At 40.3% G+C, this 25,754-nt stretch overlaps 2 protein-coding genes across 6 annotated transcripts in view; one reads left to right on the top strand and one right to left on the bottom strand.

Moving 5' to 3' along the window:
• Window positions 1–1,402: 1,402 nt before the first annotated feature.
• The window catches only part of LOC129775756 (GAS2-like protein pickled eggs), a 71,939-nt gene continuing 47,587 nt past the window's right edge, over window positions 1,403–25,754 (bottom strand). For all 5 annotated transcript variants that reach the window (XM_055780829.1, XM_055780827.1, XM_055780828.1 and 2 more), the window contains 6 exons: window positions 21,169–21,276; window positions 20,543–20,730; window positions 15,394–15,553; window positions 14,941–15,331; window positions 13,805–14,866; window positions 1,403–2,038 (listed from right to left, as the gene is read on the bottom strand). In XM_055780829.1, the coding sequence (XP_055636804.1) occupies window positions 13,878–14,866; window positions 14,941–15,331; window positions 15,394–15,553; window positions 20,543–20,730; window positions 21,169–21,276 (1,836 nt within the window). In that variant the 3' untranslated portion in view covers window positions 1,403–2,038; window positions 13,805–13,877. The remainder of the gene's footprint in view (window positions 2,039–13,804; window positions 14,867–14,940; window positions 15,332–15,393; window positions 15,554–20,542; window positions 20,731–21,168; window positions 21,277–25,754) is intronic.
• LOC129773828 (uncharacterized) lies at window positions 11,405–11,947 on the top strand. Its single transcript, XM_055777482.1, has one exon. It carries the CDS (start codon window positions 11,405–11,407, stop codon window positions 11,945–11,947), a length of 543 nt encoding a protein of 180 aa, XP_055633457.1.

The raw sequence follows: 25,754 nt of genomic DNA on the forward strand, positions 1-25,754 counted from the left end.
TAAAGCTTGAGTCATTCATATACCACCCAGCAAACAATAAATCGTATAAATTTTGCACATGCTAGGTCGCATAGGGGAACTGGGGGGAATGTCACCCTAAGGAACATGCCCATTCCATTTCCGTTCTTCGAAGAATATTATAGCTCAACTTAATGAAGTTCAAGATAGTAAGCGGTTTTATTATGAAAATTGAAAATAGTACATTTTTCATTATTAGAAAAAAGGTTGAAAAATCGAACATTTGTTTAGTGAGGAGGTAGGAGGTAGTGAGGAGTGACCACTTTTTCCACCTGTGTGTTTCAATCATCATTGGAATAGTAGGTATATGTATGAAATTCACCTATTCACCTAGAATCGTAATTGAAATTTTCTCATACGTACAAAAACGTAGTAGGAAACACATAAGGCTTTTCAAAATGAGGCTTGGTTTTGGTTGGGTGGCATATTTTTCCTGGGTCAAAACCACAAAAGGGACCCCTTTAGAAGCAGAAGGTGATAAACTATATTAGCTTTTGAAAACAGAACATTTCCAGTAGTAATCCTCCACTGACCACTTTGCCCCCCAAACAACGAAATGCGAAATATGCTAAATGATCGCTGAAATTGAACAAAATAGCTGCTCACCTCCTCTAGAACATGTGAACAGTCGTCCAAATAGTTGATTTGTCGCAAATATCAGGTCAAATAAACTAAATTTTACTAGAAATTCCTTAAATTCGAAACGCACAAAACTACGGCCGAATGGCTACCGAGAGAGCGTTTTTTGTTTTTATTTATATCTTGCCATGCGACAGGTCCACTGTAGTACAGGCTGACTCAAAAGTCATGAAATTCTTCAAACATAAGATGACTATCAAAACGGTGTCAATAGTTATACTACCAAACAAGCAGTTGACCACTTTACCCCACGTGACCACATTACCCCCACTACCCCTATAAATTCATATCAAATCACAATAGTATGAAATATCAATCAAAGGATGCATTATGTGTATCCGAAATCGTATAAAACGCAAAAAAACGATTTTCTATATCATTGATGGATTAAGTCGTATATCGGTTTAACGATCACACTAGCATCGCGATATGCAGTGTTATATACGCACATTCTATTCATTTTTATATAGAATTGTCGGGTCAAATTGCATATCAGTGTAAAAAGTATCCATACCATACGGCTCTCTATATGCGTATAAAATATGGCATATACGTATATCGATATCGTGTATCTTTTGTGTGTATTAGCTAATTATATGCATCATATATCATCCAAATGTGTCTTGGATGTATGTTTATCGCCTCTAATTATGGCTATTCATACGATTTAATGTTGATGAGTTGTTTGTCACGAAAACCTGTTTTTCTCTTTTTGGAAGGACTTTCTTTCAATGAATGGTGCACATTTTCTGTAGCAGATAGTTTATTTCAATTTAGTATGTGTAGGATACAAACGCCCTTCGAAGGTTAAAAGTGATTTTTGCCATGTTAGGAATTTCTTTCCTATTTTTTTTCATACTGAAGTATTTGTTTGTAACTGTGACTATAAATATTTTTGGATTATATATGGCATTTTGTGTTCTTTGCATTCAAATTACACCAACGTGAATGATGTGGAATATAGTTTTATTTGTCTTCTATTGGTTTTCAAAGTTTTCTATGGAAGTGGATTATAAGAAATAGAGAGATGGAGAATATGTTCGTTTCGTTTAGTTGTTGAAAGTAAAATTGATTTTTTTTAGTGATATTGTTCTATCCAAAAATTTGTCGTCAACATAATTTGGTCGATAATCTTCTCGAACAGTTAGTAAGGAGCACCGTTAATAGTTTTTTTGTTTATAGACCTATAGAAGGAAATGCTTTTTTATTATATCAACTGAGGCACTATAACATAACGGTTTAGTATTCGTGTGTTTCTAAAGCTGCAAAGCATAACAATAATAAACATCGACTGTCTGGACCACAGTTGTAAGTTTTGTTTCCATTTTTTCATCATATTGCAATTGACCAAAGCGATGATCACTGGATAGCTTTTTGGAACCTGAAAAATAAACGAGTAAATTTATGTTTTTGTTTCCAAAAGAATTATTGAAATATTTGACTTGTTATGGCTTGTTAATGGTCAATTTTAGATGCCCGATACAGTAGTTATAAGGCTAAGTTTTGCGTGCTGTTGTTGAGGGTGCCAAAGAAAAATCACGTTTTTTTCGTACGGGACTTCCTGCGAAATGTTGATTTGCATGATAAAATGCACTATCCAAAACATTAGCTCAACCGGACCTTCATTTGTTAGTGTCGCAAACGTCAAAACTTGATTTTTTTGAAAACCGAAAAATCACCCAAGAGAGGAGAGTAGAGGAACCGCGGGTAGTATGGACAGGTGATTGATTTGTATAGTTACATTTTGAATTTCAGATTTCTGTTATTGAGAACACCTTCTACATGTTATTCTATATTATTTTAAGCCACAGTATATGGAATTGCAAGAAACTGCATCAAAGTTTTGGGAAACATGAGTTTCTAAAGATATAATTGAAGTTCTTCTTAACATGTCCGTTTTACCCTCACCTCCCCTACATCAAATCGAGGTTTTCAGAAAAAAAAAATTAAAATTGAAAAAAATGTCATAACATTGCTTGAAACGTCGAGAATTCGTCAGAAATCGACTTTTTGGTACTCGGTCGTTTTCCCATATGAAAAGTCGATTTTTGACAAAAAATTGTTTGAGATAACAGTAAATCTCGACATTTTATGTAATTTTAACATATTTGGTATCATCCATTATTTTAAAAACCCCGATTTAATGTACTCCCTTCCTCCTTGGGTGATTTTTCAGTTTTCAAAAATTTTATCAAACTTTTCGGTATTCCAGTCAATACTACGTAAAAGAAGATATTTCGTAGAACATTTTGCCATTTCAGTATCGTTGATTTATTTTTTAGAAAAACAAAAAAAGTTTTTTTTTCGTTCCTAAATGGATACTTCTAGGGTATGACATAATCCACTTGCGTAAATTTGTTTTACCGTGTTTCCTTCATCGATGCAACCAAGGCGGTATAATAAGGTGGAACGTTATGTCAGAATTGCTGTTCAGCCATTACTTGAGTTCGAATTGACAGCGGCCAAATGAACGGCTAGCGTTTCCGGGAAAGAGGATAACGAATGGCATGCAATGAAGAATGCATACCGCTATGTGTTTGTTTGTTTACGCTGTTGGCATCATTGTTGTGATTCTGTGACTGCTGCAAGTTATTGTCTTCATTGCTGTTTTACGGGACGTGAGGGCTGTTGCCGTTGCTGCTGGGATTGGCAATTCAGCGATTGCGGGAGCTGTGCTAGTGGGTATATGAAAGAGCCACTACCGGCGGGCTTGTATCGTACTGCTGCTAGTTCCATTCGCTTTGATCACACTAGTCGTTGACGACCCATTACGATTGAGTGAGCGCAACGGTACGGTTTGGATATCCAGGCATGTCGTTTCCCGACGACTGCTGCTTCAGCTGGAGACTCACCTGATCGTGCGGGACACAACAGCTAGTTCGATTGAAACCGGTCCAGCGTAGGTAATTGTTGGTGTGCAGAAAACGCTATGTAGCATAAAAATTGGACCTGGTTTGTTTATAAACAAAAATAGTCGCTGTCATTTTTCATCCCCTCTCGCATCTTCCATGCCTTATCCTCATACTGTCGAAAACGAACCACCTGTCAATTCCAGCTCCTTGGATGCAACCCTCGGTTTTGACAGCTGGTTCTTTACATCTGACACAGACATAATTTTCGTAGTTGTTTAGTCAACTTTTCGTGCATAGTGACGTGTTTTTGACGCTGAGGAAGCTTCCGGAAAATGGGTGAAAAGCAAATCTCAACGCAGGTCCGAAATATGATTGCGCGTGACTTCCAGTGTGAGAACTCTCAACGAAACATTGCTGGGACATATGGGATAAGACGTAGTGTGGTTCAGCTGATCATTCGGAAGCATCAGATGCTCGGCAGCGTGGCTGATCGAGTGGGAAGAGCACCGAACGTAAGACTGATGCAAGAACGGACACGCTAATCATCGAATCAGAAATTACCTAAGATTTGTTTGTTATGCTATATATTACAATTTTCTGGTGTGTAAACGGTTTAAATTGATGAAAACTTGAAGCATTTACATTTTCCCATACATTTGTTCTGTTCATTTGAGAGCTTCCCTATCCATGCCGTCAATAGCGAGCAACTTATCGCGCGAACAACGAAAGGGAATGATTCAAAGTCACCGTGAACAAAGAAAAGAAGAAGATTAAGAGCGAAGGAGAATATTTGCCTAGAGCATGAATATTGGATCTCGCTGAGGCAAATTTTCAGTATCGTTCAAGATACGAGACAATGAACATCGCTTTTTCTACTTTGTTTTGCGTCATCAGATGTCTTCGTTTTGGATTGAGCTGTGGACGCGATCAAATTACTTACTCGCTGATGTCTCTGGCGTTGCAATCATTACATCAAACTGATGCCATTCCATTAGGATTCTGAACTGAACAATTGTGTGGAGAGTCATGAAACTAAGCTATCATCGGCTCACAGCCACAAATTTGGAAAATGATTTTTATAAAAGTCCCCTATTGATCCGCAGTGACCAACGTGAGTCAGACGAAAAGTTCATCTTTGGTCCCCTAGCTCTGTCAGGGCTTAACGTTTTAAATAAGCCGGAAGAACTAGTGTATACTCGACAGGAAGAGGCAGAGTTGTTTGATGAAGTATCGTAAATGAAGCGCTGGGCGGTCTTACGGAACCTGAACCATGGCCGATGAAAAGATGTTTATCGGCGTGTTATTTTACTTTTTCGTGGCTTTGAGGGTCGTCTGTCTCTCTATTTTGGCCATTCGCCCAAAAGTTTTCTATCGGGCGCAGCTGAGGAATGTTGGGGAGGTTGGTGGTCTTCGCCACAATGTTTATCTCCAGCCGATCCATCCTCCAGTGATCTTTTGGCATAATGAGCTGATCCCAGGTTCGGCATAAAGACCACATCACCTTCCCAACTCCGACAAGCACTTCGTACTATATATCTCCCCATTCACCATATAACTAGAAAGAAGAGCGGCTTGGACATTCCCTTCAAGTCTGTCAGAGAAGGACCTTCTTCGAGAACTTGATGTGAATGATATATTCGACGTCATTGCTTACCTGGGGAACGTAAAGTACCCGGTCCCCTGCCATTCGTTGAATTCTAGAATCAAGTACGTCTCGTCTTTCATTATGAGTACGCAAAGAAGTTTTTCACTTATTTCGCCGGAAAGAAGAGTTCCACCAGCACCTCAAGCTACTCCGGTCTCGTCTGACGCTTCCGCATAAAAATGTCCATTTTGGCCAGATTCTTCTCCATCGTTTGGCCGGTTGTTTTGATCTCCCAGCTTAAGGAACGGCAAAGAGATGATATTGTAAATACCAGATCGGCTATATCTGGCGGACACAAGGTACCTCAGGATGTCCAACTCCTTCGCTGTGGGGTGGAGCTTGCAGTATGGAAAAATCATCAAGTTGCTTGACAGCCTTGAATCATTTTTGTTGTAGACTTAATAAACGTAAGATTTAAAGAAAATTTGTTCCTATAAATTATCTTTCATCGCTATTCGAAATTAGTTCATTTTTTTGATTGCATACGTCAACCCTAAAAACGATGAAAACTGAATTGGAATTTTCGAGTATTCCATTCGGTAATTTGTAGAAAATTGTAGAATTTGAATCGTGTTTGCCAGGCGTAAATACTCTGATTGAGCGAGTGATTTTCCGGCGTAAACAAAATCTAAACTACCGAAAAATCACAACTACGTGCCGATGATCAGAAAGAAATGATACTGATCAGTTTAGACTCGCTAAACTATGGTTTATGTTCACATAACGTATATACATAACGTTTTTTTGTGTCCCGCGTTAGACCTCTGACCATCTGGTCACTTCACCTATGTACAAATAGCATCTTCGCTACGCTGAAACCCCATTTGTATCTGCTCCTGCTATGATGGACGATTGTTTGGTGGTGCAAATTATGCAGCCGCGATAATAAATATAAACAAAGAGGGAGATATCGGAAGAGGAATATTTGCGTTGTTAACACTAGGTTTACTGGACGCGTCATTTTGACGTATTTCGAATTTTATAAGGAAAATTATGAGGTGTACCGGTAAGTTTCTTCGGTTTTACAAATGGCGTAACTTGATTATTATTCCACGCATAACCGCTAACAGGTCATGAGTAGTGATCCCCGATTTTTGAAATTAATCGTTCATCAGCTAATCGAATAGTTTTCAGCAGTTTGTTATTCGATACGATTAATCACCCCAAATAATCGATTAATCGATTAATCGTCAGACTGAGAGAAAGAATTAGTTAGACTAATATTTCCATTTGCTAGAAAGCTATATGGAACCAAAAAGTGTTCATTCCGCCTGAAAATCAATTATTATCTTTTACGCTCCCCTAAAGTCGTAAACGAAGCTTAATTCGCGTTGACGCCATTGAGCATCGTTTACGAACTTAGGGGAGCATGAAAGATAATGATTAATTTTCAGGATAAAACTGCAGCGGCCGTACGTTTTTTTCTCTCTGGGTTTGGATCGACTAATCAACGTAAATTATTCGTTCGCTTCGATTATTGGTTGTGCAGTATTCGTTCGATTAATAATCGATTTCTGTAGAAAATATTCGATTAATCGATTAATCGAATGATTATCGGGGATCACTAGTCATGGGTCCAGCCCGAGCCCCACGATAGATTTGAGATTCAGTTCGGCGTCGTTTTTTGTTTCGGAAAGTACGCCTGAACGCGAGCGGGAAAAGTTTGTTCCACGAAAGTTTTTTCGATTTATGACGCGATGGAATTGGCACGAATGGCAAAACTGACCAACTCAAATTATGAGTCATGGTCATTTTACCGGGAAAATCTGTGGAAACACGTCGATCCGGGAACTCCCCCGAATCTAGTCACGGTGGAATGGACTGTCGGGGATGAAAGGGCCTTGACCACGATCCAGTTGCTGGTGGAGGAAAGCCAGTTTCACATCATCCGTGAGAAGGAGACGGCGAAGCAGACGTGGGACGCGCTGAAGACGCATCACAGTAAGGTGGCGCTCGGGCAGAAAGTGACAACGGTAATACAGATCGGCAATCAAAAGTTCAGGACAGGCGACAGCATGGAGGCGTATCTCGAAACCATTGAGAAGTTATACACGCGGCTGGATAATTCCGGGCTGGAGGTGCAAGAGTGCATCAAAGTGGCACTCATTTTTCGGGGGCTTCCGCCATCGTTTCGGCCGCTAATCATGGCGGTAGAGGCGCGTGATGAGGCAAATCTCACGCTGGCGATGATGAAGGAGAAGCTGATCGACGAGACAGATAATCTTCACCAAGCACATAAGTCGGACAAGCAGGCTATGAAAGTGAATTCCAAATCGAAGATGCTCGTCTGTTATCACTGCGGAAAACCGGGTCATCGCAAAGTAGATTGCAAAGAGGCCGAGAAAGAGAGCGCAAAGAAGAGCGCGAAGAAAAAGCAAAACGAAAAGGCAAAACAAGTGGGCGAAAACGACCGTAATGGTTCGTTCACGTTTATGGTGAAAAGTGAACAATGCGGGCCGAGTTCTTGGGTCATAGATTCGGGCGCGACGTCTCATTTGACCAGTGATCGGAGTGTTTTCGTGCGGTTGGACAGTACTGTACGCCCAGTGATGTCAACAGCGGACGGAAAAGTGTTGCACACGTTGATTGTGGACAAAACATCAAAATCACCCTCAATGACGTGATTTTCGCCCCAGGACTGGAGGGCAGCTTGTTGTCCATAGGAAAACTGGCGACAAAAGGCGTACAAGCGAAGTTCGTCGGAGAAAAGTGTGAGTTAATGTTTGAAAACAGGGTGATAGTGACAGCGGACAAACTTTCTGGTCTCTATCGGCTAAACCGGGCAACCTGGCAAAATTCCTACTTGTGGAATAACATAAGCACAGCGATGAGTGCCTTCACACCTGGCACCGGAGACTGGGACATCGGGATCCGGAGGTGATCTCGAAAATAGTGTGCAAAGATCTTGCTTCCGGAATTCAAGTGAAATAGTACGGACTTCATGTGACGTGTGAATGCTGCGTTGAGGGAAAAATGTCACGTCCACCGTTTGTGGCCAATATAGAAAAACGATCCAAGAATGTGCTCGACATCGTGCACAGCGACATTTGTGGTCCCATGACGACAACTCCGGTTGGCTGCAAGTATTATATGACGATGATAGATGACCACAGCCGTTACAGCGTCGTGTACTTCCTCAAAGTAAAATCCGAAGCTGAGGAAAAAAATAGTATGTTCGCTTCGTGCAGAACCAGTTCGGAAGAAAACCGAAAATTATTTGTTCGGATCGTGGCGGGGAGTACACGTTTGAACACCGCCTCAAAAAGCGAGAAAAGCTAGACGTGAAATCTGATAAAATTATGTTCGTCGGGTACTCATCTGAGCACAAGGCGTACAGACTGCTGAACCCGAAATCCGGCAAGATTGTGGTGAGCCGGGATGTTAAATTCTCGGAGTTGATCACATGGAAAACACAGGATGACAAAACAGCTGATGCAGGACAAGCGATGGTGGAAGAGGAAACGATTCGCCTACAATCTACTAACGACGAATCCGATGATGAGTTCTACGGATTTGATGAGGATTTTGATGACGATGAGCCAGTCAAAGAGTCGGTTGAAAGGGTACGCGATCAAGAGCAGCAATCTGGAGAGGCGCTGCTTAGGAGGAGCAGCGCCTCCTCCTGAGGATAATTCGCCGGAATTACCAATTCCGGGTGGTACTAGACGTTTGACCAGATTAGGACGAGGCATTCCCGTAAGAAAAATATGAAGGTTCCATCGGAGTCCTGTGGATTCATCAGCAGAGCCGCGAACTTTTGCCGAGGCAGCGAGTAGCGTGGAAAGTACGCAGTGGAAGGCTGCCATGGAAGAGGAGATAACCGCCCATCAAAAGAACGGTACCTGGAAGCTAACCCTATTGCCACCAAACCGTCAGGAGTTCAGGATTGATTATGACCAGGTATACGCCCCAGTCGCGAAACAAATCACATTACGAGCTACGCTCACCCTAGCTAGCAAGAGACAGATGCTAGTGCGGCACATCGATATCAGAACGGATTACCTGTACGGCGAGTTGCAAGAAGAACTGTACATGCAGGAGCCTCCAGGGTACTGCACTGGTGAAGTAAAAGTTGTATACCGACTAATAAAGAGCTTGTACGGCCTCAAGCAGGCGTTCACGTTTGGAACAACCGCATCGACTAGGCGCTGAGGGGCATGGGTCTCAAGCGCTCGTGTTTATCAATGCGATCAATGTTTATATACCAGTGGTACGGTATGTGTGTGTCTTAATTTATGTTGATGACATTATCGTTGTATGTCATAATCTGAAAGAAAATGAATCGATCGTAAAGTTGCTGCGTCGGAGTTTCAAAGTTGTCGAACTCGATGGCATTAAATTCTTCTTGGGAATTCACGGAGGATAGCCACTACGTTCTGAGTCAGAAGTCGTACATTTCGGAAGTTTTTTTTCTCTATTATAGTGACTTTCAACACATTTTGGCTGGTTCGTCACTTTCACTTCCATTTTTGGAAGAATGTCGAGAGTGAGAATTGATCTCGTGACCTTGAGCGTGAGCGTGATCTCGAAAATAGTGTGCAAAGATCTTGCTTCCGGAATTCAAGTGAAATAGTACGGACTTCATGTGACGTGTGAATGCTGCGTTGAGGGAAAAATGTCACGTCCACCGTTTGTGGCCAATATAGAAAAACGATCCAAGAATGTGCTCGACATCGTGCACAGCGACATTTGTGGTCCCATGACGACAACTCCGGTTGGCTGCAAGTATTACATGACGATGATAGATGACCACAGCCGTTACAGCGTCGTGTACTTCCTCAAAGTAAAATCCGAAGCTGAGGAAAAAATTAGTATGTTCGCTTCGTGCAGAACCAGTTCGGAAGAAAACCGAAAATTATTTGTTCGGATCGTGGCGGGGAGTACACGTTTGAACACCGCCTCAAACACCGAGAAAAGCTAGACGTGAAATCTGATAAAATTATGTTCGCGGGTACTCATCTGAGCACAAGGCGTACAGACTGCTGAACCCGAAATCCGGCAAGATTGTGGTGAGCCGGGATGTTAAATTCTCGGAGTTGATCACATGGAAAACACAGGATGACAAAACAGCTGATGCAGGACAAGCGATGGTGGAAGAGGAAACGATTCGCCTACAATCTACTAACGACGAATCCGACGATGAGTTCTACGGATTTGATGAGGATTTTGATGACGATGAGCCAGTCAAAGAGTCGGTTGAAAGGGTACGCGATCAAGAGCAGCAATCTGGAGAGGCGCTGCTTAGGAGGAGCCTTTGGATGAGGATAATTCGCCGGAATTACCAATTCCGGGTGGTACTAGACGTTTGACCAGATTAGGACGAGGCATTCCCGTAAGAAAAATATGAAGGTTCCATCGGAGTCCTGTGGATTCATCAGCAGAGCCGCGAACTTTTGCCGAGGCAGCGAGTAGCGTGGAAAGTACGCAGTGGAAGGCTGCCATGGAAGAGGAGATAACCGCCCATCAAAAGAACGGTACCTGGAAGCTAACCCTATTGCCACCAAACCGTCAGGAGTTCAGGATTGATTATGACCAGGTATACGCCCCAGTCGCGAAACAAATCACATTACGAGCTGCGCTCACCCTAGCTAGACAGATGCTAGTGCGGCACATCGATATCAGAACGGATTACTTGTACGGCGAGTTGCAAGAAGAACTGTACATGCAGGAGCCTCCAGGGTACTGCACTGGCGAAGTAAAAGTTGTATACCGACTAATAAAGAGCTTGTAAGGTCTCAAGCAGGCGTTCACGTTTGGAACAACCGCATCGACTAGGCGCTGAGGGGCATGGGTCTCAAGCGCTCGTGTTTATCAATGCGATCAATGTTTATATACCAGAGGTACGGTATGTGTGTGTCTTAATTTATGTTGATGACAATATCGTTGTATGACATAATCTGAAAGAAAATTAATCGATCGTAAAGTTGCTGCGTCGGAGTTTCAAAGTTGTCGAACTCGATAGCATTAAATTCTTCTTGGGAATTCACGTAAGGAAGGAGGATAGCCACTAAGTTCTGAGTCAGAAGTCGTACATTTCGGAAGTTTTTTTTCTCTATTATAGTGACTTTCAACACATTTTGGCTGGTTCGTCACTTTCACTTCCATTTTTGGAAGAATGTCGAGAGTGAGAATTGAACTCGTGACCTTGAGCGTGAGAGGTACGGATGTTACCACTATGCCAGATTGACTCCACATTTCGAAAGTCCTGGCTCGATTTGGGATAACTCAGTGCAAGACATCGAAGATCCCGATGGCTACTAGCTTTCTACAACAACAGGAAGAGAAGAGTGAGACTTTTTCTAATACAGCTCTGTTTCAGAGTCTCATTGGAGCGTTGTTGTATATCGCTGTGAACACACGCCCGGATATTGCTATTGCAACGTTTATTCTCGAACGACGTGTAACGAAAGAAACATTAGAGGACTGGACCGAAAGAAACAAGGTGTTGCGCTACCTAAAAGGAACTATGAACTATGAGTTGCACCTAGACAGCGGAGAACAATTGAAATTCAAGTGCTTCGTTGATGCTGATGGGGCAGGCGAAGCTACTGATCGTAAGTCCAACACTGGTTTCATTTTCAAGCTGAGTGGCGGACATCTTGGATGTAGTTGCAGGAAGCAGAAACTAGTGGCGTTATCCAGCACCGAAGCAGAGTACGTGGCACTTGCGGAGCGTCTCCAGGAGCTTTTGTGGCTAGGCAAACTGATGGTGGATCTTTCGGAACCACTGCCGCAACCGATTGTGGTTTATGAGGACAACCAGAGCTGCATTGCATCTCACAGCAGCCGATAGGATTTCCCGCAGGTCGAAGCACATCGACACCAAATCTTGCTTTGTTAAGGACTTGGTTGCAGGAGGAATTGTTAAAATCAAATACTGCCCGACGGACCAAATGGAAGCTGACTTACTGACCAGCTACGATCGGCGATCGGTATGAAGTGCAACAACGTTGAGGAGTGTTGACTGCAGCACGCACCTGTAGTGAACAACCTTGTCGCATACAATGTTATTACATTGTCAACATAGCTGTTAAATAATGATATCTAGATCAACATGTCAAAAGGGTCAATGTAGATGAAGAGAATCGATCAAAGAAGATAGACCCTTTTGACATGTTGTTCTAGATATAATAAAATCCATTCCTAGTGATGTCTAAATTTTTCATTTATTCGATTATCGATTAATCGTTGGAACATTTTTCAATATTCGATTCATTCGAATAATTGTCTTTCAATATCCGATTAATCGAGCGAATATTTATTTCTTGTAATAATCACGTATCACGTTATCATACTGGTCGCGTGGTCTATCGGGTTGTCGATGTTAGATGGTTGCATAATCTGAAAATGCATTAACCTTGAGAAAGATTCCTTCTTCCATTAATCGCGATTACAGTGATAATTATTCATGTATTCATATTTTGATTTTAAATTATTCGATACAAACAAAATTACTCGATTATAATTTCAGATGTTCGATTATTCAAATTAATCGAACGATTAACCGACGTCTCTATCCATTCCAAGTTTTACGGTATAGAACAGTGATTTTCAACCGGTGGGGAATTCCCCCCTAGTGGGAAATTTGGTCATTAAAAGGGGGAATTGTGCAAGGGAATATTGCACATTTACTTCGCTTTGAAGATGGCAATGACTAGCAAAAATTGCTACAAAAACTTTATTGGATGCGTTAAAATTTGCGATCCTCGGCAAACATTTCATAATCTTAAATGTAATGTTCAATTGAACAACTTCGCAATGTTTGAAAGACTTTCGTCAGTGAATGGTGATGGAACAGACGACTAAACAGTTCGGAAGACCATAAAAAGGAAATTATACATCATTTTTCAAGAGTTTTTACAATAAGTTAAACTTGAAACATATTTTCATTGTATTGAAGAAACAGATATGAGCATGGTTTGAAATCCGTTCCGACTGGAAGTGACGAATGTTTCGGACCGATTTCAGAACAAACTCATCGATTTCAAACGATCGATTCTTAAACTGATATGCGGAATAAGCATCACGAGTGTTGTTGTCTTTTGCGTATTATTTATATGAATCTGGATTTCCTCCAATGCTTCTGATAGCAACACAACACCGTAACGGAATGGATATAGAAGATGACATGAGGTGTGCTTTTCTACAACGCCCTCAAGAATTACGATTTTGGCGGAAAACGTTCAAGCGCGGATGCGATACTAACATGACAGTTTTTTATATCTTTTTTGTAATCAGATACAAGTATAAAGTCAAAATTGTTGCAAATATAACTTGAAAACCGTTTGTATTCTATTCTATTTTTATTCTATTTTACTGATATACTACAGACTATCTTCCGAAATACTGATAGGGGGGAAGCACTGGGATTAATTTTCGTAAAGCGGGGATGTAGCACAAAAGGTTGAAAATCACTGGTATAGAAGATACGACCTTTTATTAGCTTTCCCTCAATCTATTACTGGCACGCATAACCGCTAACACTAATAACCTACTTTTACGTAGTATTGACTGGAATACCGAAAAAAAATTAAAAAACTTTAAATATTGGAACACTTTGATTTCAAATAGGGGTGATTTTTTTGTGCGTCTCCATAAATTATATATCATTTTTTCTCCGTAGAACACAAAACTATAGATATATACATACCTTATTATAATAATGATTGCACATATCAGCCATGTTTAGTGTTATGTATATTTAACGACTGATTGCGTCTATGTCAGTACAATCCTGTGTTGGAACGAACTGGTGCTGGAATTTTGGACATGCCTTTTTCCCGCCGTGGCGAGATTACCGACGGTATTTCCTTGCAATTGGCTCCTTCCGATGTGGTTGATACCGTAGAACTTCGCTTTGATTGAAGTTTGGGCGAACTGTTCGTGTTATGATCAACGATTCCATTGTTGTTCACCCAGGCAGTGGTGAAATCATCGTATTGATTTGTGATGCATGATGGCTGCTGCTGCTGTGGCTGCTGCTGTTGGTTGTCCGAATACTTGGACAGTAATTGCTTTACTTTTTCTATCATTTGCACATCGTTTTGGGCACCGGATGCTGCTTCCATCAATTGTTGAGCTAAGGCCGACGTGTAGCTACCTTTATTTGGTGATGTGTTCACCGAAGTGCTAACCGGTTTAATTCTTCTGCCATTTTTGTCACATTGTGGCGTTCTTGCCGGAGAGTTGCGAGATAATGTTGCTCCTGGTGGAACGGTTTTATTATCAAATGTTTCACTCGTGACTAACGGTTTTTGCTTTGCAGTCCTACCACTCCAAGTATTACTGTCTCTTTGATCGGACGTTTGATTATTTTTCCGCACGGATCGATAAGTCGGAATCTTCCGTGTCAAAGTGGATGCTTTATCATTTGTATTCACATTTTCAACATTTTTACGTCTTGGTGGTGTGGGGGACATTGGAATTTTACAAGCCACGCTTGATTTGGGCGTGGTGACTTCATTTGAATCGTACAAATTTTCAGAAAATTCAGTCTTTCTAAGTCCTGTACTGTTGGTAACATCGATTGTGATTTCATCATCTGTTATATACACACCCGACTTGCTAAAATTTGTTTCAACTGCTTGCGGCTCTACCTTCAATGCGGTGTCCTTTTCAGTGTCATCCGATTTTGTGGTCATTTCATCTGAGATGGTTGTCAAATCGTCGGTAGGCGTCGCTTGCGACTCGGAAGAATTTTGTTCGAGATGCGCTGAGCACGGAAAATGAAATGAAATGAAAGTTATTATTTTTTGTTCTGTTACTTTGATGAATACTTTCGCTTACCGCTAATTTCAGCATCTTCATTAGAAGCTTGGCTATGGAGCGATATACGCTTTTGAGTTTGAACAGCACCATTCGATTGCACTAAACCCAAACTGCGATATCCTTCATCGCTAATTTCGCTTCCATTATCACTAATGTTCTCATACTTATTACTTTTATCCTCACCAGTATACTCAGACTTTGCATCGGTTACAATAGCACCGTATCGATCACATTCAAAATGGACTGTGGCTTGCTGTAAAGTATTACTAGGGTTATTAGCGCCAACTTGTGCGCTAACTGAACCTGAATCCAATGAGTTTTGTTTTTTCTTCATTTCCAAACGACGGGGACTAGGCGACATAGAGCGACGTATTAACCTTGGAGAAGCGAGGTAACCCTTTTCTAACGTCTGAAAATATCGAAGCATTTAGTTCAAATTATCTCTCTCTCTTCGTGTTAGTAGCAACTTACGTTAGCTGGAGTTTCAGAGTTGTGGTTAATTTTCCGTTGAGTACTTGGACTACGACTACGGCTTCGAGTGTAGCCTTGCGGAGATAAAGTGCTACCAGTGCTCTCCACATATGGTGTTTGTCCGCCGTGTGCGGTTGATTTCCACGACGGAGTTGGTGATCTTTAATTGGAAGCATTATCGTTATTATTCATTATTATTATTTTGTGCGATTTTTAATTAAAAAAACAGGAAGTGGGTTATATCTATGGTATAACCGCAAGGGTGACGTAGGACTATCGTTGATTTAGAGATCATTTGTATGAAGTTGAATCTGAATTCATTCTGAATGAATGAATATTTGGAGAACTTCGAAAACGAGAGCGTTACGTTGGAGGCACAAGGTTTTATGCATCCAATATTGGATACGGAAATATCCTACTGATGGGGAAGAATAATCTTCAGAAGCTATCCTGTTGATTGCGATTGATTGAAAAATCACAAAACCTAATGTATTTGGTCATAGTGTTACATGGATAGAAAACATTAAAATAAACTCTTTCATATGAATGTAATTTTAAATTCCCAGAGGAACTGGCAGATTATTTTCAGTAACGATTAGATATTTCCACATTTTCCTCGATACTGGAAGCCCACCAGTGGTTAATGCTAACTCGATAACCATCTGTTAATAGCACTTGATTGAAACATATTTGGTCACAGTGTTACATGGATAGAAAACATTCAAATAAACTCTTTCACATGAATGTATTTTTAAATTCCTAGAGGAACTGGCAGATTATTTTCCGGATCTTTCTCGATCCAAACGGAAAGAATTCCGTGCGTGTATGTGTGTGTGTAGCGGCTGCTTCGAGATCTTCCCGGGGAACCGTTTGTAGCATCACTCTCCTCCTGATGGATTCCCTTCTGGCCTAAGGTGCACAAACAGGCTCTTGGTGACACCGTTCATCCGCGCTTTCATGATAAATGAAGAGCTTCACCACAACAGCGACAACATGCTCCAATCGCTATTCAATTAGAACTGAGTGGATTTCCGAGCGCCGCTCGCTTATATACCGATTGGTGATTTCAATAGCCTATTTTGAAAGCAAATTTAAGACTATTGAAACAAGTTTTTGGATCAGAAAGTAACAAGTATAGAACGCGTAGACATTTTATCTTTCGAATGAAGTGTTTATCATACCATTTCGTTCAGTTGTTTAGGAGCTATTAACACTCAAAATCTCGGTCTCCGGCGTAACGCTTTCGTTTTCGAAACTTTGATTTTACACCCCGGTATAGAAATGAAAGACGTAGTCCTACGTCAAAAAAACAAATGCAAATTGTTCTGGCGCTTCTCACCATCTGCCCCTCAAACTTCGGAACACGAGTAGAAGTTTTGTCGTGAGATCGATCTCACGGTCATGCAAGGCCTTTGGCTCGTGATTGAGATTCTTTTGAATCGTTTTATCCATATGTTGATGAAACTCATACTAGAACGGTTCTTTTCGATATTCATACCCAAGGTTGCAAAATCTCATAATCATTTTACTGACAGTGCAAGATGTCGACATAACATCGTATTCAATAATTTATCCACCTCAGTTCATGACAAATGAAACAAACAAAATTTCATGAAGTCGACATTCCCTCACGTTCAATCATTTCATTTTTGCATTATTTCTCACACTCATTCGTAAATTGATTCACTGATAATGAACACCCGAAATATTCGCATTCGTCTGATCAGTTGTAAGTGATTGAAACAAAAATTCATTCAGAGAAATATCATGCTAATGATATCGCATCAGATGTGTATACGCACGTTCCTATAGATGTGAGAATAAAACTCGTTTATTATTTTTATTTTTATGAAGATTTAATGCAACAAAATTGGATGACAATTACCATTTGATTTTTGGTCATCTGCCTAAATCAATCTTTTTTTTAAATTTCTTTCCAATTATAGGCTGAGCAAATAGCTTGTGGGAACGCTTTGTTCAGCTTGACCAACAAGATGTTTGTCAAGGTGTCCTCTGCAAGTTATGGTCGACGGTTGGATAGTACTAGACCAAGTACACTTAAGGCTTTCTCTATGGAGACTTGGTTTGATGGAGGAGACAACACAGCCATGGCCACTGCATAAAACTCTGAATGCGTTGTCTTACGGCTCACCCACTGATCCCAAACTTTATATTATGCTGTCAAAAAAAGTCCTGCGATATTTTTTTTGAATTTTCATTTGTTCATAAAATTAGTTACAATCATCTGTTTTAAGTCAAATATGCGCTGTTTTGTTCGATGACTTGTTCCCAACGAGATGCCAACTTCATAATACCCCTGTTATAGAAGCTCGCTTCCTTATTGGCAAAAAACTCAGATAGCCAATTTTCATAGGCCTCTTTTGTGGCTAACTTCTGTCTACCTAGCTCGTTCGCCATGGACAAAAACAGGTGGTAGTCACTTGGTGCAAGGTCCGGACTATACGGCGGATGCAAAAGAACCTCCCATCCGAGCTCCCGGAGCTTCTGGCGCGTCACCAAAGAAGTGTGTGGCCTGGCGTTGTCCTGATGGAAGACAATGCGGCCTCTGTTTATCAAAGATGTCCTCTTCTTCATGAGTGCTACCTTCAAGCGGTCCAGTTGTTGGCAGTACAGGTCCGAATCCGCAATTTTCGACGACAGGCCTTCCGGAGCGTGGCGCATCTTCGACGACCTCTGCACCAGAACGAAAACGTTGAAACCATCGTTGTGCGGTGGAAATGGAAACTGTATCGGGTCCATAGACTGCACAAATTTTATTGGCAGCTCGAGATGCATTTTTGCCTTTGTCATAGTAGTACTGTAAAATATGTCGGATTTTCTCTTTATTTTGCTCCCTATTTGCGACATTATAACTCACGAACGACTTAACCAAACAAGACACTGTCAAGGACTATATTATAGCGCGCAAAAATACCTTTCCAACAAGCTATAGTATGACTCGATACAATGAATACAACTAGAACTACGCGCGTACAACGACACCTCGCGGAAATACCGCAGGACTTTTTTGACAGCCTAATATTTGTGACTTTGACGTGGTTCTAAATCCAGCAACTGAAGCAGTTGTAAATATTTTGTTTGAGAAGGTTTGATGTCCACAGATCCACCGAACATCTCGGTAAGATATTCATCAAAATCATCGATACTGTGGCGTACGTCACACATGATCGAATATTATATGTTCACTATTATGTAAGACATCTGTATCACATGTCACACACAGACAATAATAACACATAATGAACTCCTATTGCCATTCCCATTGTAAATATATTTAGTTATGATAATACCACCAAACCGAACGGTTTATATTTTCTCCAATCCGAACAATACTGATTATCCGTTAGCGCGTTTACGCATTTCTTGGGGTAGAAGTACCCCACAACTGGTGATCCCGGCAAACGAAATATTGTGCGCTTACGCGAAATTTCTGAAACAGAATCGTGAACGCGATATATTCCTCCGAGAAGCAAGATCACCATGGTGAACAAACTCGGAAATGCGATAGGTAAAAGGTAAAAGGAGATAATCCAAATGTCAAGGGTATTTTTTTCGACGGAAATATCGAGGTGTACACTCGACCAAAGGAAAATTAAATCATAGTAGTAGTTTTGAAGATCAAGACCCAATAAGCAGCAAACACACACTTCTCTAGAAGACCAGCAGCAGCCCGAACCATTCCGCAAACATCCAACGAATTCACATTTACGACCTGAAGATATCTAATCGATACCTTATCGAAACCGGAGCAGACGTCTCTGTTATCCCAACGTCATCAAGAGAACGTTTCACACCAACATTGTCACACCAGCTTTTCGCCGCGAACGGTACTCGAATACAAACATTCGGTACCAAGCGCCTAACGGTTGATCTCGGCCTACGAAGATCATTTGTATGAGTATTTGTCATCGCCGACGTAAAACCACCGATCATCGGAGCCGATTTTCTCAAGCACTATGATTTACTCGTAGACCTTCGGAGAAACAAACTTATAGATAACCCGGAAAACTTCGTCCCGCCCAAAATTTGTTTTTTGTTATCAATACCTTCAAACATTAACGTTTTCTTACTATGAGCAAGTTCATGGGTCCAATCGCAGAACTGTTCATTGATTGATCTTCTATTCGACCCCCGTTGGATTTACCTTTTACTATAAAATTCCTAGTATTTCTAACAAAACTCATCATTATATTTAGACACAATTCTCGTTCAAGATTTTTCAACCACTTGCAAATATTTAACATGTTTCTCCGTTACATGGAATAAATTTTTTATACAGAAAATATGATAGAATTAAGACAGCCCTTAATCGGACAATTCTTTGCTCGAGTTCTGCTCTTATCAACACATTCGGCGTTACTCTTTTATTGGTATAGATAGAAGAAGATATAGGAGTGCGTTTCATCACATTAAAATCAATTTTCAATTTCGAACAAAGATCCATTTCGCTAGCGCAAACATCAAATGGACTAACAGCACTTGTCACTATGTAATTGTAGAACACGTGGGAATTTATTTTCCGAATTTTCCCTTTTTCCTTCAGAGTTTTCCGCAAATTTACAATTGTCATGTTTGGGTTGAATATTTTTGGTTGAAATATGTGTAATATTTTTATGAGACCCCCTTTCCATTCCAGAGGAGGGAGGGGTGTCATACCATTTTAGAAACATTTCTCATACTCAGAAACCCTCACATCTCAAATTGTGCTTGATTAGTTCTCGAGTTATGCAGAAGTTTGTGTTTCGTTTGTATGTTACGAAGTGCATATCGCACTAACCATCTTTTAATTGATTCCACTCTTTCGACACCGTTGTTGTAATGAGGAGTCCAAACTGCTGAACCATACTCTAAAATGGAACGAGATAGAGAGCAGTAGGGGTCTTTAAGGCAGTAGATGTCCGTGAAGTTTTTAGCAATCCTGAAAATGAACCCCAGAGTTCTGGACGCTTTATTAACCATGAACGAGATGTGCTGACCTAAACGCAATGTTTCAGTAAGCTTCCCGATGGTCGCTGGCACTTCAAATCGCATTTCTTAAGGGATACTGAAGCGGAGTTCATGGGCAGAGACACATATTCATCACATTGTAACAACAAAATAAAATATTATATCACTTAAGAGTATTTACCTATCATAAACCACTTGAGCCTTGTGCAGCTCGATACCGTTGTTAACATTGGTAGTTTTGGTTATCAGTCTCGCCGCTACCGATGAACGATGTTGTGCTTTGCATCGACAGGGATCATGTTTATCCAAATAATGTGCAAGCGTGTCCCATCCACCACCGACTCTAACCATCACGTGCGACCTAAGAATCTACAGTAACAAAGATGAAATACATACAACGTTAATAAGAAATGATGCTCATTGTAGGATAACCATGTATATTGTGAAGAAGAAGACGAATAGAATAATAAGTTTTTTTAATGAGTGATTTTACATTTTCTTCGTTTTCTAAACTCAAAAACGTTCAATTTCAAAATGAAAATTAGCAGCTTTCTCGCCGGTTGGATACCTGTTACGGCTCCTTCAGTCGAATAAACCGTGAATTATGACTTACGGCGAGCAGCGTTCTACAAGTGGACTGCTTTGTCTTATTCAAAGCTGATCCATTAGCCAGTATGATTGGTTACCATGGAGCGTAAATGAATGGCGCAACAGCCCTTAAAGTTGCAGTGGAGAACATTCCATATTTATTCAGTTGATGTGATATTTGTTTTTTGTGTTATAGTGTATGAGACATACGATACTTACCCTTACAAAAATCAATACTTTTGTATCACCAATGCGATATTTTCCCTCAGAAACTCGTATCATGGGGAACTGTGACGGGCACGTGCACTTTTCTACCAGATCTCGAACCTGTGGTGATAAATAAGAAATGAACGTATCTGTAGTATACCCAGTAATGTGAAAACTGTGTCTTATGTCAATTTTTTAGATCAATGATGGTCATTCTGAGGCCTGCGGGCCTTCTGAGGACGGAGGGCCGCCGTTGTTCATGTGACCCGTAGCCAAATATGGTGGAGGAAGAAACATGTCCCAACACGTTTCAAGGTTTCTTGTTCTGCTTCTATTATGGTATTAATTTAATGTGCGCTGTTTCACGGACAAAAAATACTCTCTTCTTCTCTCTGCTGGGCCGTTATGCCAGCTGACAGAAGAATCACAAAAGGTGGAGGGAATGAATTCGCGATGCAATATTTCTCTTCTCTTCAGGGACTGAACATACATATTTTCTGTAAATATTACCAATGATTGATACATTTTGCTACGCGGTATCGGTAACTTTGACGATTGTCATTACTGGCAACCGCAAAGAAAATGTAAACATAACATTATTAATCCAATTGTCGAGCTGATAATTGAGTCGAGTGAGACTACTTTTCTATATTGATTTCTCCACAGAAGAAGGTCGAATTAACCAAGATTCAGGATAGCAATCATCAAGACGAAGGTTCCGTTTCCACTGACGCTCCAACTCATTGTTGCAACGGTTGCATAGACCTGGTCTCACTTAATGCCGCCTGCACTGAAATTAATTTTCGTATAGATAGCACAGAATGACGCTCGAATGATACTAATTGACATCCACTAAATTCAATGGCAATGTACATTATTCTTATATGTGATGCTATGGAATACATATGGTTTTAATTTACAACTATTTTTTTGTGAGAATAGATTCTCAGTGTGTTTGTCCTTGTTATGACAGCCATTCGTGTTTAAAGAAGGCAGTGTCCTATTCCAGAAGACGAGACGAGCAAACGAGCGCTCGTCTCGTTTGTTTTCATATTCCAGAAGCCGAGCTCGACTAAAAATAGACGAGTAGCTCGTCTGGCTCGACGACCGTATGGCTGCGCTCGCCGAGGAATCAGTCGAATCGTCTAGTTTGTTTGATGTGTTTGTTCACCTTGTTGATTTAAAGTGACGGTATTCTTCTGTTCCGCCTTTATCTTCAAAAAACTGTTTCATGGCTAAACTAGTATTGCATAAGCAATGTATGTTTTCAACTGCAATCATCGAATTCAATTTAGTAATTGCAAGATTTTACTGATTTTCAAATGTGCCTTTTCCAAACAACACAACCAAATGTAAGCATTGAACTCATATCCTGGGATGTTAAATGACTGTTTTGAATATATTTAAACGTCACGTCACGAAATATTGAACGAAAATGAGTAATACAAAACAACTACTTTATTGGAAATACATACATGCATATAGGTTTCAAACTTTTCTTGATAAATCGTTGATTAGGTGAACAAACATTGTCCCCAAGAGATCCATAATAACAAAACGTCTGAGGGATGAAACTATATGCTCGAGAAAAAAATAGCAATAAAATCAAAAGATATATGAGGGGCTTAGAATGAAAGGGGTGTAAGTGATTTGATCGATTTCTCTACATCGACTCTCTCTTTTGGTCATAACTTAGCTACAAATACATTCCGAGCTGTATTTGAAAATGTGGAAGATAACTCAGAACCTCATCTATCGGATTGTATAGCAAACTTAAATTGAAACGTTTTTGCAGTTGAGTTAATAAGTAAATAAAAAGTTGATGAAGAGAAATCGATCAAGCCACTTACACCTCTTGCATTCTGAGCCCCTCATATGAAACTTATTCCTTTTTGTTGTTTTTTTTATATTTTGGCACAGAGAAGAAGTATCGATTGATTAATCTTAAAAATGTGTGTTTTTTTCTCAAAATAAAAACATCACATCACTGATCATACATACATTTCAATGAAACTCGTGTACCGGAATAGGATATTGTGCTCGTCTCGACGGTGAATGAAGCCGAGACGAGACGAATTGCTCGTCTCGTTTTCTGGAATACGGCCCATACTCTTCAAATTCCCAAGCTTTCAGCAGAGCTGTTACAGCTTTTCGAAGATTACTTTATTTCGAGCTCTGTAGTTTTGTTTTTAGTTAATTTATTTAAAAAACCATCAATACTCATCAGCCCGTGGTTACAGTGCATCGACTCTCGGGACCATAACAAAAAACGAACTTGTAAAAGATTTATCCGAATCCCCACTGATTATAGATGTCAATGAAATCTTCCAATAGATTTTCACATGGCAAGCAAGATACCGTAAGTTTACTTTTTTAGTTCCTCGAAATTACTACATGAAGCGGCCACTGTGTAACATTAATTCATTTGGTTCGAACCAGTTCTACTGGAAAACTCCATCGCTCTTGGAAAGAAGTAACACGGGAGAATTCTCTAACCAAAGTCAGAAACAGCTTGTAGGTATAATAACAGAATATAATCTAAGCCTTGGAATCAAAACTACGGAAAATCTATTAGACGAATACGCCTCATCAATTGTACATCTTTTCAAACATGAAAAAAGGTAACTAACAAACAAAAATGCATCAATTGCATAACAACAATCAACCTGCATGTTGAACCTTTTAATAAGGATGGACTGCTCATTTTCCGCACGAAGATCAAATGTTAAGTAACCATTTTGGTGATTCTTTCAGTAATCATATTTTATCCCGCGGTGTGGTGACAACCCGTCAACCCGTCTCGGATAAACAGATAAACAGGATTACATGTATCAGCTCAAAAGTAGTATAAAATATTCAAATAATATTCGCAAATGTTCATAAGTAATGTTTGTCAATGACGTCCGAATGTTATATTCTGCACAGAATAAGGGACTAAGCCACTATAATTCGAGTATACTCTATCTGAATGTATTACTTGTCCTTGAATCATAAGGATAACCATTCGTTGAAATTGGTGTCCTTGCTTAAACGGACTGATAACTCCAAAGGTAAATGTTCAAAAGTACTAAGAACTCACACGAAATGTATTGTTTGGAACATAAATCGTTTGTTATTTCTGTACAAATGCTCGATTTTGAGTGACGTACGAAGCGATATTCGTACCCCTTGCGGAACTTATCTTATACTATTGTAAAATCAATCTAAAATATTTACTCATATTCAGAAGATGCTATTTGCTTTTATCGTTTCTTCATCTTTCTCTTTCGATAATCACTGCCTTGCAGTAAGAATTTGCACTATTTTGCAATATCTACTAAAACAGGATCATTTGCACAAACTCTTAAAATACAAGGAATAAGAACACCAGAGGAATCTATTAATGCAGAACCACACAAGATGCAGGAATTTAAAAAAAACAAGCCCATTTATTTACATTTTACCATTAATTTACATAGTTAGAGTAATCTCAGTAGGACGGATGTCAGAAAAATAAAAAAAATGTATGTTCATAATATCATAAACAAACTTCTGTTCCGAAAGTCTAATGAATTATCATTAATGGAAAATGAAGATGATAAGGTATTAGTGATTATTGTATTAAGAGTAATATGTTATCTAGTTTAATAATAAATGTATCATGACATGCATTTTTGTATCTCTCTCGAATAACACGAGTAGGGAAGAAAAATGTTTCGGTTTTTTTACTTACTATAAAGGGTGTGTCACATCAAATTGCATCACGGAAAAAACGCTGTAGAAATTCGCCCAGTAGACCGATCCTTTTGAAAATTTTAGACGGTAAAATAAAAACTATTTAACAACTTTTGGCATTTTCTTTTTATTCATACTTCGAGCCCAAGCCCGTTTGCTCGCACCTTCCTCTTTACCCCGTCCATAAGGTTCTGTACAACGTCAGGTTGTAGTTTTTTTTGAACAGAAATCCATTTTCTCTTGAAGTCCGCCTCCGATTTGACAACTTTTGGGCTCTTCCGGAAGGCCTGCTTCATAATCGCTCCAACACGTCCTTTGAATAGTGGCACGAAACGAGATCCGGCCAGAAGATGGTCGGGCCCTCGTGCTGCTTCAATAGTGGTAGTAAGCGCTTCTGTAGGCACTCCTTAAGGTAAACCTGCCCGTTTACCGTGCCGGTCATCACGAACGGGGCGCTCCGCTTTCCGCAAGAGCAGATCGCTTGCCACACCATGTACTTTTTGGCAAACTTGGATAGTTTCTGCTTGCGAATCTCCTCCGGAACGCTGAATTTGTCCTCTGCGGAGAAGAACAACAGGCCCGGCAGCTGACGAAAGTCCGCTTTGACGTAGGTTTCGTCGTCCATTACCAGGCAATGCGGCTTCGTCAGCATTTCGGTGTACAGCTTCCGGGCTCGCGTCTTCCCCACCATGTTTTGCCTTTCGTCGCGGTTAGGAGCCTTCTACCTTGTATGTACGCAGGCCCTCCCGCTGCTTGGTCCGCTGGACGAATGAACTTGACAAATTCAGCTTATTGCCGACATCCCGGACCGAACTTCTCGGATCACGTCTAAACTGCTTAACTACGCGCTTGTGATCTTTTTCACTGACGGAGCATCCATTTTT

Source organism: Toxorhynchites rutilus, chromosome 3 (assembly GCF_029784135.1).
Source record: "Toxorhynchites rutilus septentrionalis strain SRP chromosome 3, ASM2978413v1, whole genome shotgun sequence".
Lineage (NCBI taxonomy): Eukaryota > Metazoa > Arthropoda > Insecta > Diptera > Culicidae > Toxorhynchites > Toxorhynchites rutilus.